Raw genomic sequence first — 13,999 nt, forward strand, 5'->3', positions numbered from 1 at the left:
AACCTTTGGTTAAGGTTGGCCAAAGTATTCACTCACTGCCCCCCCCACTGTTTCGCTAGCTTAGCTCGTAGCCGACTCGTTAGCACCATGGCTACTTCACCTGTCCCTCCTGCACTTTCCTGCTCATTGTGTCAGATGTTTAGCTACTCCTCAGCCTCCTTTAGCAGTAATGATACCTGCAACAAATGTAGCATATTTGCAGCTCTGGAGGCCAGGATTAATGAATTGGAGACTCGGCTTCGCACCCTTCATTCACCCATAGCTAGCCAGGCCCCTGTAGCTGGTGCAGCCGAAGATGGCGTAGGCCCCGCTGGCTGTTCCCCGGCAGACCCCAAGCAGCTGGGGAAAGAGGGTGGCTGGGTGACGGTGAGGAGGAAGCATAGTCCTAAACAGAAGCCCCAGGTACACCACCAACCTGTTCATGTGTCTAACTGTTTTCCCCCACTTGGCAACACACCCGCCGGCGGTCAAACTCTGGTAATTGGCGATTCTGTTCTCAGACATGTGACACTAGAGACACCGGCAACCATAGTCAATTGTCTTCCAGGGGCCAGAGCAGGCGACATTGAAGGAAATTTAAAACTGCTGGCTAAGGGTAAACGTAGATTCAGTAAAATCATAATTCACGTCGGCAGTAATGACACCCGGTTACGCCAATCGGAGGTCACTAAAATCAATATTGAATCGGTGTGTAACTTTGCAAAAACAATGTCGGACTCTGTAGTTTTCTCTGGTCCCCTCCCCAATCAGACCAGGAGTGACATGTTTAGCCGCATGTTCTCCTTAAATTGCTGGCTGTCTGAGTGGTGTCCCAGAAACGATGTGGGCTTCATAGATAATTGGCAAACCTTCTGGAGGAAACCTGGTCTTGTTAGGAGAGACGGCATCCATCCCACTTTGGATGGAGCAGCTCTCATTTCTAGAAATATGGACAAATTCATTAAACCCCCCAAAATATGACTATCCAGAGTTGGGACCAGGAAGCAGAGTTGCAGTCTTACACGCCTCTCTGCAGCTTCTCTCCTCCTGCTAACCCCCCCAAAACCCATCTCCATTGAGACTGTGTCAGCTCCCAAACAGACAAAAAAAACAAACTAAAAACCAGCAATAAACAATTTAAACATAAAAAAAAAAATCACAAAGAAAGAACAATACAGTATCCACATCTGAACCAAAGAGTAAAACAGTGAAATGTGGATTATTAAATATTAGGTCTCTCTCCTCCAAGTCTCTGTTAGTACATGACTTAATAATTGATCAACAAATCGATTTACTCTGCCTTACAGAAACCTGGTTACAGCAGGATGATTATGTTAGTTTAAATGAATCAACACCCCCGACTCATTCTAACTACCAGAAATCTCGAAGCACAGGCCGAGGGGGCGGTGTGGCAGCAATTTTTCACACCAGCCTATTAATTAACGAAAGACCAAGACAGACTTTTAATTCATTTGAAAGCCTGATGCTTAACCTCGTCCACCCCAGCTGTAAAACTCAGAAACCAGTCTTACTTGTTATCATCTATCGTCCACCTGGGCCTTACACAGAGTTTCTCTCTGATTTCTCAGACTTTTTATCTGATTTAGTGCTCAGCTCAGATAAAATAATTATTGTGGGTGATTATAACATCCATGTAGATGCTAAAAATGACAGCCTCAACATTGCATTTAATCTGTTATTAGACTCAATTGGCTTCTCTCAAAATGTAAAAGAACCCACCCACCACTTTAATCACACTCTAGATCTTGTTTTAACATATGGCATAGAAACTGAACATTTAACAGTGTTTCCTGAAAACCCTCTGCTGTCTGATCATTTCCTGATAACATTTACATTTACAATAATTGATTACACAGCAGTGGAGAGTAGACTTTATCACAGTAGACGTCTTTCTGAAAGTCCTGTAACTAAGTTTAAGAATATAATCCACCCACTGTTAGGGATGGGTATTGATAAGATTTTCATGATTCAGATTCCATTTTTGATTCTGTTTAACGATTCGATTCTTTTTAAAAAAGGAGAGCACTAAGGTCCACTATATCTTCTCTTTGAACAAGATAGAAATTTAGGAGTAACATGGCCTTACAAACCCAACAGTGAGATCTTAAGAGTTTCACAGCCTATGGCTCTTCAATGGGGTGTCACAGGGTCCTCAGGAAAAAAAAAAAGAAAAAAGAATTGTAAATGTAAATAATAAATAAAATAAATAGTCTTCTGTAGTAATAACAAAGTATAACATAAATTATTCTGTAGCAATTACACAAGAATATCCAGTAATGTCCCTGCCTACAACTAAACACATTCACTTACCAAAAATTGGGGGCATCTGCTGTGACAAATGGGTGCAAGCCTTTGACCACAAACTTAGTCACTGCTCGGTGACATTCGTCTATCCTGGCCTGAAAGCAGATGCTAACGGTAGACTGCAGCGAGAACTGCCAGCCAGACTCTGTCTCTCTCGTCATGGTCACCTAAAGGCACAGTAATAGCAGGTTTTGTAATAAGGCAGATTGCGCTAACATAATATGCACTGTTAGCTGATTATTTACCTGCCGCATTAACGGGAGAGGACGTGCAAACGTTACCACTGTTGCTGGGTTGAGATTCACGAGTCCGGAGCGGAATTAAAAACACGACATTCATTTAAGGTTATCGTGTGTTTTGTGAGCAAATGCTTTTGCATATTCGTAGTGTTTCCTCCCTTAAATGAAATATCTACTTTGCAAGTATTGCAAGTTGCCCGTTGTCATCCGTTCTCGTAAAGTATAACCAAACTTTTGAGCGGCTTAGGCGCCCTGCCAGGTAAATGACGCTCCGCAACGTGGTGACATCTTTCGGGGCGACTGGAATCGATAAGGGAATTGTTTGCAAAAATGGCAAACAATTCCAAGGAATTGAAACAGTGGGAACCGGTTCTCAACAAGAACCGGGTTTTGATACCCAACCCCACCCACTGTTATCATCTTCAATGCCCTGTACCAACATAGAGCAGAGCAGCTATCTGAATGCTACCCCAACAGAGGTCGATTATCTTGTTAATAATTTTACCTCCTCACTACGTACGACTCTGGATACTGTAGCTCCTGTGAAAACTAAGGTCTCAAATCCGAAGTACCTGACTCCGTGGTATAATTCTCAAACACGTAGCCTAAAGCAGATAACTCGTAAGCTGGAGAGGAAATGGCGTGTCACAAATTTAGAGGATCATCATTTAGCCTGGAGAAATAGTTTGTTGCTTTATAAGAAGCCCTCCATAAAGCCAGAACATCTTACTATTAGTCACTGATTGAAGAAAATAAGAACAACCCCAGGTTTCTCTTCAGCACTGTAGCCAGGCTGACAAAAAGTCAGAGCTCTATTGAGCCAACCATCCCTTTAACGTTAACTAGTAATGACTTCATGAACTTCTTCACAAATAAAATTTTTATCATTAGAGAAAAAATTACCAATAATCATCCCACAGATGTAATATCGTCTACAGCTACTCTTAGTACCATCGATGTTAAGTTAGACTCTTTTTCTCCAATTGATCTTTCTGAGTTAACTTCAATAATTAATTCCTCCAAACCATCAACGTGTCTTTTAGACCCCATTCCTACAAAACTCCTCAAAGAAATTGTCACGGGTTGCCAGGGCAAGCCGTGTGAGAATATATTAGGACCCAAAATGCGGTAGCTCTGGTGCAAGTGAGTTTATTTAACAAAGTAAATACAAACAGAGATGGCGAGGGTGAGCTTAAAACTAAGAAAACCTAAACTGGGAACAACTAAGGAAAACAAACCTGAAACCTTGAGATAAGAAACCGGGATGCAGGGAGACTGAGAACATGGGGAAAAAAACCACACAGGACGACAGAGGGAGAAAGGCAGGAAGATGGAGGGGAACAACACAGAGGAACCAGCAACTATTAAGACAGAAGACACGACTTAAATACACTCAGAGAAACACAGGGAGATTACACACAGGTGAGGGACACAGCTGGGAGTGATTAACATGATGAGACCAGGGAGGCAAACCGAAAACACTCACATAAAACGCAGACCTTCACAATAAAACAGGAAACGCATACACGTAATGACAACACAAACTAAACAGACTGGGGGACACAGAACATAGGAACATGAAACGAAACAGAAGAGTACAAAACCCCAAGATAACAAAAACCACAGAATAATAAACTAAAACATAAACATGGAGTCACACACTCTGGACCATGACAGAAGTCCTGGCACTAATTAATTCTTCGATCTCTAATAATCGGCTATGTACCACAGGCCTTCAAGGTGGCTGTAGTTAAACCTTTACTTAAAAAGCCATCTCTAGACCCAGCTGTCTTAGCTAATTATAGGCCAATCTCCAACCTTCCTTTCATATCAAAAATCCTTGAAAGAGTAGTTGTCAAACAGCTAACAGATCATCTGCAGAGGAATGGCTTATTTGAAGAGTTTCAGTCAGGTTTCAGAGCTCATCACAGCACAGAAACAGCTTTAGTGAAGGTTACAAATGATCTTCTTATGGCCTCTGACAGTGGACTCATCTCTGTGCTTGCCCTGCTAGACCTTAGTGCTGCGTTTGATACTGTTGACCATAATATCCTATTAGAGCGATTAGAACATGCTGTAGGTATTACAGGTACTGCACTGCAGTGGTTTGTATCATATCTATCTAATAGACTCCAATTTGTACATGTAAATGGAGAGTCCTCTTCACACACTAAGGTCAATTATGGTGTTCCACAGGGTTCGGTGCTAGGACCAATTCTATTTACATTATACACACGTCCCTTAGGCAGCATCATTAGAAGACATAGCATAAATTTTCACTGCTATGCAGATGACATGCAGCTCTATCTATCCATGAAGCCAGGTGACACACAGCAATTAGTTAAACTGCAGGAATGTCTTAAAGACATAAAAACCTGGATGGCCGCTAACTTTCTGCTTCTTAATTCAGATAAAACTGAAGTTATTGTACTCGGCCCTGAAAACCTTAGAAATATGGTATCTAACCAGATTCCTACTCTGGATGGCATTACCTTGGCCTCCAGTAATGCTGTGAGGAACCTTGGAGTCATTTTTGACCAGGACATGTCCTTCAACGCACATATTAAACAAATATGTAGGACTGCTTTCTTCCATTTGTGCAACATCTCTAAAATTAGAAATATCCTGTCTCAGAGTGATGCTGAAAAACTAGTTCATGCATTCATTACTTCCAGGCTGGACTACTGTAATTCATTATTATCAGGATGTCCTAAAAACTCGCTGAAAAGTCTTCAGCTAATCCAAAATGCTGCAGCAAGAGTACTGACAGGGACTAGAAAAGAGAGCATATTTCTCCTGTTTTGGCTTCCTTCATTGGCTTCCTGTTAAATCCAGAATTGAATTCAAAATCCTGCTCCTCACATACAAGGTCTTAAATAATCAGGCCCCATCTTATTTTAATGACCTTGTAGTACCATATCACCCTATTAGAGCACTTCGCTCTCGCTCTGCAGGCCTACTTGTTGTTCCTAGAGTATTTAAAAGTAGAATGGGAGGGAGAGCCTTCAGTTTTCACCAGGTGAACAGGTGACCCTGAATCCTCCCTTAGTTATGCTGCAATAGATGTAGGCTGCCGGGGGATTCCCATGATGCATTGAGTTTTTCCTTTCAAGTCACCTTTCTCACTCAGTATGTGTTAATAGACCTCTCTGGATTGAATCATATCTGTTATTAACCTCTGTCTCTTCCACAGCATGTCTTTCATCCTGGGCATTTCTCAATATGCGTACTTGCGTTCTCGTGATACGTCATCAGTCGGAGACCAAGTACTGTTCCAATTCGAAGTACGCATCAAGCCGAGAACGCGAAAAAGTCCCGGATGTGTTCTCGCTCCGCCCGTTTTATCGAGCATGCATCGGTGTGGACTTGGTACAGCTAAATATCCCAGAATGCATTTCGTCCAAAACTCAACAGCGGACTCCCGGCACATCGTTTCCACCCCCGCTCGCGGTCTTCTCACTACTCAGGTTAAAGAAACTCCAGCAGCTGTCTATAGTATTGAGTGTCCACTAGAATAGAAATAAAAGCGTTCTAACATCTCACCTGCTTGTTTTTATTAAGGTATGTACACGTATGTACATGTACACTATTGTTATTAATAGAGGTTTCACTACTGAGGTTACAAATGATATATAAGTCACTTAGATCACTTCTAAATGTTAATGTTTGGTTTATTTCAGTTTTATTTGTTCCTGAGTAAATCGGTTTGGCTGTGATTAAAGTTAAGCTTCATAACATGTTACTCACAGTTAAATTAAGAGGGGACGGCAGTAAAAACTCCGGACCTGTGACATCATCACGTACGCAGGTGTTCCAATTGTACATATCGCGAGTCCGTGCTCGCGTTCTCGGTGGGTACGTACGCGCGTGCGTTCTCGGCGGGTACGTACTCGCGTACTTGAGAATTGAGAATCGGCCCCTGTTTTCCTTCTCTCACCCCAACCGGTCGCAGCAGATGGCCGCCCCTCCCTGAGCCTGGTTCTGTCGGAGGTTTCTTCCTGTTAAAAGGGAGTTTTTCCTTCCCACTGTCGCCAAAGTGCTTGCTCATAGGGGGTCATATGATTGTTAGGTTTTTCTCTGTACATATAAAGTGCCTTGAGGCGACTTTTGTTGTGATTTGGCGCTATATAAATAAAATTGAATTTTGGAGAGTCTACTCATATTGAGTTAACTAGGAAATCTATGCTAACTACACTAATTAGACGTATTTGTTATTAAATTTCAAGGTCAATTTTCTTTCTTTAATCTTTTTTTAAGAAAAAAACTGAAAAAAAAGAAATTTTAAATCCTCACATCAATTTCTTTCTTTCCACAGAGAAGGAGCTTGCCAGAATGCGAACACAGTTTGTGGAGAGGGTGACAGCAGAAAATCTCACACAGCTACTTGAAGCCCTTGTAACAGACAATGTCTTGAATGAGTTGGAGAAAGAAAGGATACAGGAAATGAACCAAACTAGAGCAGACAAGGCACGCGACATCATTGACACCGTGAAGAAAAAGGGAGAAAAAGCCTGCAGGATAATGATCAGTCACCTTCGAACCATTGATCCTACAGTTTCCTGTCAGCTAGGTTTGTCCTCTGGGCCATCTGTTCGGTTAGGTAAGAAAAAAAAATATTTCTGTTATTATATCATTGCACAGTTTGCTTGAACGGTGAGTGTATGATGCATTTCTTTTTCTATTGTAAATAGTTTGTCGTTTGTCTTTTGTAACACTGATGAAGCACTAATGAATTAATACAGGCTAGGTATTGAGTGAAATATTAGGTTATTATTAATCAGAAGATTTAGGAATGCTACTGGAGCTGATGGGCAGTAACTAATAAATACACACAACACAAAATGCTTTTGCAGGTACCATGTATTTAACCGAAACCAAAGGAAAATAACAAGAAAAGAAAAGGAAAACTTAAATAATCACTCCTGCTGCAGCTATTCAGTTAATCGAAAAACCCAGTGGGGGTGCACAAAGACAACTAAGCAAATTCTTCTGGCTTATACCAAGCAATATAGATTCTCAAAAAAAAGTTCCCCATAAATAACACATGTTAACATCAAAAAACACTGATCCACACTGAAGTCCGTGAGTTTTATCTGAATGTCCATGAGAGATGTCCAAGCGCTATTGTCCATAAACGGGGGGAATGGTGTGTATGATTGTGGAAATCAGTGTATTCGGAAAATGGGGACAGAGCGTCGTCTTTGATAGCTTCCTACCCAACCAGTGGAAGCTTCAATGCAGAATGATTCCTGCTCCTAGCCGTTCATTGGCTGGCCATCCTTTTCCATACCCAAAAAGGTTCACCTGGCCTATATTGTACACAATTTATAAATAAATAAAACAGTATATTTAACCAATAAGGATTTAACTAAAACATTTCAACTGCTATATACATATTATATAGCTTCACAACATTTGTTATTCAACAACTATCGATCAAATTGTTTGGACCGGCAGCAGCCAATTAGCGTCAGCTGGTAGCAATACAAACAGTCAATTAAAAGTTCAAACTCACCAATTCCGTTCTGCACGACAACACTATGGCTCTGGCTCGCAGTAATCAGCGTCTAAGTCGCATAAGTTAGTTGGTGTTAAAAAATGCATTAAAACAAGAAAAGCAAGTGTTTGCCAGTACAAACCTGCAACAGCTCTGTCACCTGGCTTGCCTCCACGCATCTGACGGGAGGAAGCCGGGACAGGCTTACTATGACCTACATGCCATCCGATTGGCTGAGCAAAGTCATGTGGTTGGAGTCATGTATTTGTGATGTGTTCAATGGCAGGAAATAAGTGCAGGAAATTACTAAAATCTAGTATAACAGATTTTACTCTGGGTTACACTTTGGTCAGTTTTCATTTAAATATTTATGGAGTGCCTTACTTGGTTTTTAAATTACTATAAATTTATCTGGAGAAGTTGAGTCCAGTCCATTCTTGAATTGCCTTCTGTGAAAAGAAAGGAGTAGTTGGGATATTTATATCATCCCAGTTGGTTCCTGCATATTGTTGTTTTCCCTGATGGATGAAAGGGTTGTTTCCCTGAACCACTGGGTTGAAGAATCGAGCTTGACTATTGTTCTAACTTACACAGTAACAGCTCAGAGTACTGGCAGAACTTTGTGCCATCAGAAACTGAATTTGAATAACTTCTATTTGAATTTGCGTTGCTCAGATTGAATCTGAATTTCTCAACTTGAATAAAAGCTTCCAAAACTGAATTTGAAAATTCTTCACCTTTTCAAAGACAAAGCAGCCATTTAAATAAAATATAAGATATTGTTCATGTGTAACTGCAAAAAGAGAATTTAGAAATTTAATTATTGACAAGAGTGAACAAACACTGATTGTGTAATCTACAGCTGTGGCCAAATGTTTGGAGAATGAGAAGTGTTTTGTTTTGTTTTTTTCCACACAGTTTGCTGTTTCATTGATAGTCATATCAGGTGATCCAGTAATGCGGCACTGATGAGTTAGTAGCTTCTCTACTGTCAGGGTCTCTGCAAGCATACGGGGCTCTGAGAGGGTACAAGTTGACAACTTCGGAATTCTATTGGAAACAAACTATCATATTTGTTTGTCAAAGCTGAACCCAGGGCAAACTAACCTAAATTGGCGTTTTTAGCTAACAGCCACAAAAGCACAACAGTAACTGTTTTGGTTATAATTTGTTTATATTAAGCTTTTTCTTATAGCGGTAATATATTTATTACCAACCTGAGAGTTTATCTGCTGGTCATTGAGCATGACGAATGGGAGGGACTGAGGACACAACCCTGTGGAACGCCAGTGTTAGTACCAATCCTGACGGACTGGGGCCTGCCAGTCAAAAAGTCCTGTAGCCAGTCACATAGGGTGGGGTGTAGTAGGCCGAGTGTTGCCAGCTTTTGAGTGAGTTTGTGTGGGATGACAGTATTGAAGGCGGAGCTGTAATCGACAAAAAGTACCCTGATGTATGAGTCTTTGTTTTCCAGATCTGGAGGGTCTCGAAGCAGGTGTAGAATTGAGGTCATCCAGCAGACTGCCTGCAGAGCTGGCAGAACTGCAACTGAGAAGTGAGAGGGGAAACTGAACATATTCAAGAGCTAAATTTTAAAAAAGGATAAAATACAATTTCTTTGGTTCAATAAAAGGATCAGGGATTGTAACATCTAATCCTTTTATTGAATCAAAGAAAATTAATTCATTCTGTTTCAATTTAGTGACGATCATCTCCAAACCAACACACTGGATTTCAAATTTAGGTTAATTCAGTTTTAGAAACTTTTTTTTATTTATTGTTGAGCAAATCAGACTCAATCTTAGCAATGCAAATTCAAATATAAATTATTCAAATTCAGTTTGGCACAAAGTTCTGCCCATATCAGAGCACCTGGCCTTCTTGGAATGCTCTATTGGCATGCTGGAACATGCCTCAGGTGGAATCTACAATGTCCTACTAGGAGACTTCAATGATCATGCAGGCAATAAGAGTGAGACCTGGGGTGTGACTGTACTAAACAGAGTTTATCTATAATGAACCCGTTGTTCAAGCATTAGGATATTGAAAAGTGCACTTGGCACCGAGAAACACTATGTGGCAAGACAATTAGCAATTTTTTATGAATTTATATTAAATAAACCAACCATATTAGTCAGAAGATTTTATGTGTTGTTTTTTTCTGTTAGCAGCACTTGAGAAGTGTCAGCTCAAATTCAAATCTACTCTGAAGAAGAAGTTCCAGTGTGTGTTTGAGGGAATTCCTAAAGCAGGAAATCCAACCCTTCTGAATCAGATCTACACAGAGCTCTACATCACAGAGGGAGAGACTACAGAGGTCAATCATGAACATGAGGTCAGACAGATTGAAACAGCAACCAGGAAATGGCACAGATCAAAAATAACAATCAGACAAGAAGACATCTTTAAAGGGCCACCTGGAAGAGATGAACCGATCAGGACAGTGTTGACAATGGGAGTGGCTGGAATTGGGAAAACAGTGTTAACACAGAAGTTTACTCTGGATTGGGCTGAATGCAAAACCAATCAGGACATTCAGTTCATATTTCCATTCACTTTCAGGCAGCTGAATGTGCTGAAGGAGAAAAAGTTCAGCTTGGTGGAACTTATTCATCTCTTCTTTACTGAAACCAAAGAAGCAGGAATCTGCAGGTTTGAAGACTTCCAGGTTGTGTTCATCTTTGATGGTCTGGATGAGTGTCGACCTCCTCTAGATTTCCACAAAACTAAAATCCTAACTGACCCTCGAAAGTCCACGTCCGTGGATGCGATACTGATAAACCTCATCAGAGGGCATCTGCTTCCCACTTCTCGCCTCTGGATAACCACACGACCTGCAGCAGCCAATCAGATGCCTGCTGAGTGTGTTGACATGGTGACAGAGGTCAGAGGATTTACTGACCCACATAAGGATGAGTACTTCAGAAAGCGATACAAGGATAAGAAAAAAGCCAATAGGGTAATCTCCCACATCAAGACATCACGAAGCCTCCACATCATGTGCCACATCCCAGTCTTCTGCTGGATCACTGCTACAGTTCTAGAGAATATGCTAGAAACCAGAAAGAGGCGAGAGTTGCCTAAGACTCTGACTGAAATGTACATCCACTTCCTGGTGATTCAGGTCAAAGTGAAGAAGGTCAAGTATGATGGAGGAGCTGAGACAGATCAACACTGGAGTCCAGAGAGCAGGGAGATGATTGAGTCTCTGGGAAAACTGGCTTTTGATCAGCTGCAGAAAGGAAACCTGATCTTCTATGAATCAGACCTGACAGAGTGTTGCATCGATATCAGAGCAGCCTCAGTGTACTCAGGAGTGTTCACACAGATCTTTAAAGAGGAGAGAGGACTGTACCAGGACAAGGTGTTCTGCTTTGTTCACCTGAGTGTTCAGGAGTTTCTGGCTGCTCTTCATGTCCATCTGACTTTCATCAACTCTGGAGTCAATCTGCTGGAAGAACAACAAACTGGGGCACACTTCTACCAGAGTGCTGTGGACAAGGCCTTACAGAGTGCAAATGGACACCTGGACTTGTTCCTTCGCTTCCTCCTGGGTATTTCACTACATTCCAATCAGACTCTCCTACAAGGCCCGCTGACACAAAGAAAACGTAGCTCACAAACCAATCAGGAAGTAGTGCAGTACATCAAGCAGAAGATTGGGGAGAATCCTGGTCAGGAGAGAATCTCTAATCTCTTTCACTGTTTGAATGAACTGAATGATCGTTCTCTTATGAAGGAAATTCAACAGTCCCTGAGATCAGGAAGTCTCTCCACAGATAAATTTTCCTCTGCCCAGTGGTCAGCTCTGGTCTTCACTTTATTGTCATCAGAAAAACATCTGGATAAGTTTGACTTAAAGAAATACTCTGCTTCAGGAGAAGGCCTTTTAAGTCTGTTGCCTGTGGTCAAAGCCTCCAATTACGCTCTGTAAGTTACCATTAAATACACTGCCATCTTTAGAAACTGACGAAAATGAAAATGATCACACTTAATAGTAATAACTTCATTTGTGTGGCACTTTCAAAATACACACATATAAAGGTTCTTCACAGTTTGGATAAAACCACACAGGTATACATGTTCGATTACACAGTGAGACACTAATCGGATGATCTGAGTAGGTGACCGCTGGAATACGGTCTCGGCAGCTCTGCTATATAGGCAGGAACCTGGCTCTGTATGTGATTAATACAATTTTAAAACACATTCTGAATTTCACTGAAAGCCAGTGAAGGGAAACAAGCTAGCTGTTTTAAGCATTATACGTGCTGTGTTCTTGACCAACTGAAGCCAGGCTAAGGAGGACTGAGAGAGCCAAAATTGAGACAGGAGAAAATTATAGTAGTGACTACTAAAAGTTCCATATCATCAGTACAGGTTTGATTTTTGCAATGTTTCTTAAATGAAAGAAATGAGTCTAGATGGTCTTAGAGACATGATATTCAAAATTCAGATTTCAGTTAAAAATAATACAACTTTCAGATGATTTGACATTACCTGCATATGGACTGACCCAAACACACGTTACAGAATATTTGAAATCCCCATATATATCATTTTCTAAAAACCAATATGTTGTCAATGCAACATTGTTTAAAATAGCTACACAATTTCATTATCACCTTGACCTTGATCAATTTATTGATCTTATAGGAGAGGTCATAGGTCAAATGTGATGTGATATTTTGAAAATTTATATGGACATTTCTATATGTTGATAATACCTACTAGACCTATAAGAATCATAGTTTCTGAGTTATATTACTTTTTGTCAATTTTCAACCAATAAATCATTAAGTAGATCTTGAAAACCTTGGGGGCTGTTATTATGGCTGCACATTATACCCCTGCAAAGTTTTATCGGTATTGATTCAAACATTTTCGATCCATCATGTTTACAGACAAAATGACATGAATGCATGCATGCACACAAACACTACTAAAACCATTACCTCCCTGGCAGATCTAATTATTACATAACTGGTTCAAGAAGTCCTCAAGAAGCGCTGATGAGGACATGCAATTGTTAATATGAATTCCGAAGTGTCTATCAGATAAGGATGATGCAAACCATTTCAGAGCTTGTCATTACTGTCTCTTCAGACTATGCGCCTGTAATGTCTCAGAGAGAAGCTGTAGAGCTCTGTCTTCAGTTCTCAGCTCCCAATCCTCTAGTTTGAGAGAACTGGACCTGAGTAACAACAACCTGAAGGATTCAGGTGCGAAGATCCTGTCTTCTGGATTAAAGAGTCTGCACTGCAAACTCAACACTCTTAGGTAAAAATTCTTTAGCTTCTTTAAATAAAAGCCATTTATTTTAAAATATCTTATCTGGTCTTACTTATATTAACTTTTTTTTCCATCCTTGAACAATAAGAAATGAGGAGAGGTTCCATTTTTTTTGTTTTGTTTTTCCCAGATATTGCACAGTCCTTGATGTAATCTAACTGGGTTAAATTAATAGTAACATCTGGGGAAATCAATACTGATATGTAATTCCATTTTTAGCTGAAGATTCAAGGCTTAATTTTTGAGAGAGACCCAGTAGCTAGTGGCAGACAAAACTGCATAACAAAAGCAGCTGATCTAAGACTAATGATACTATTTTTTTTTTTTAAATCCTTTAAACTTGAATATCGTCCATTTTAAGTGAACGTGTTATTCTCCTTAGCACAAGGAAATGTGGCAAAAAGAAACTGTGTGAATCTATTAACTTATGTCCTTTTAAAAACAAAAAACAAAAAATAAAACCTTGTTTCTCTTTGCGACCTTTGTGGCTGCATTCATGTAGTTACTTATGCTACATGCCACATTACAAAACCAAAAACCAAAAGCAAAGAACAGGACTTACTGTAATTTAGCTACATGCATTATCTCCTGTGTTTTGTTTTGTTTTCCTTTTTTGCATTATTGTAAACTAATCTTAAATTTTCACAGAAATATTTATTGCTCATTC

At 40.3% G+C, this 13,999-nt stretch overlaps 1 protein-coding gene and 1 long non-coding RNA gene across 2 annotated transcripts in view; one reads left to right on the top strand and one right to left on the bottom strand.

Annotated features, from left to right (window-relative positions):
* The window catches only part of LOC116316697 (protein NLRC3-like), a 32,949-nt gene that overhangs the window by 11,650 nt on the left and 7,300 nt on the right, over positions 1-13,999 (top strand). Inside the window, exons 4-6 of the mRNA XM_039606490.1 lie at positions 6,859-7,143; positions 10,212-11,970; positions 13,147-13,320. Coding sequence (XP_039462424.1) covers positions 6,859-7,143; positions 10,212-11,970; positions 13,147-13,320 — 2,218 coding nt within the window. The remainder of the gene's footprint in view (positions 1-6,858; positions 7,144-10,211; positions 11,971-13,146; positions 13,321-13,999) is intronic.
* On the bottom strand, positions 7,251-8,212 carry LOC120436100. Its single transcript, XR_005610136.1, has 3 exons — positions 8,183-8,212; positions 8,059-8,110; positions 7,251-7,852 (listed from the first exon to the last, which is right to left on the bottom strand). It is a non-coding gene; the product is annotated as an uncharacterized LOC120436100 (long non-coding RNA).

Source organism: Oreochromis aureus, linkage group 23, assembly GCF_013358895.1.
Source record: "Oreochromis aureus strain Israel breed Guangdong linkage group 23, ZZ_aureus, whole genome shotgun sequence".
Classification (NCBI taxonomy): domain Eukaryota; kingdom Metazoa; phylum Chordata; class Actinopteri; order Cichliformes; family Cichlidae; genus Oreochromis; species Oreochromis aureus.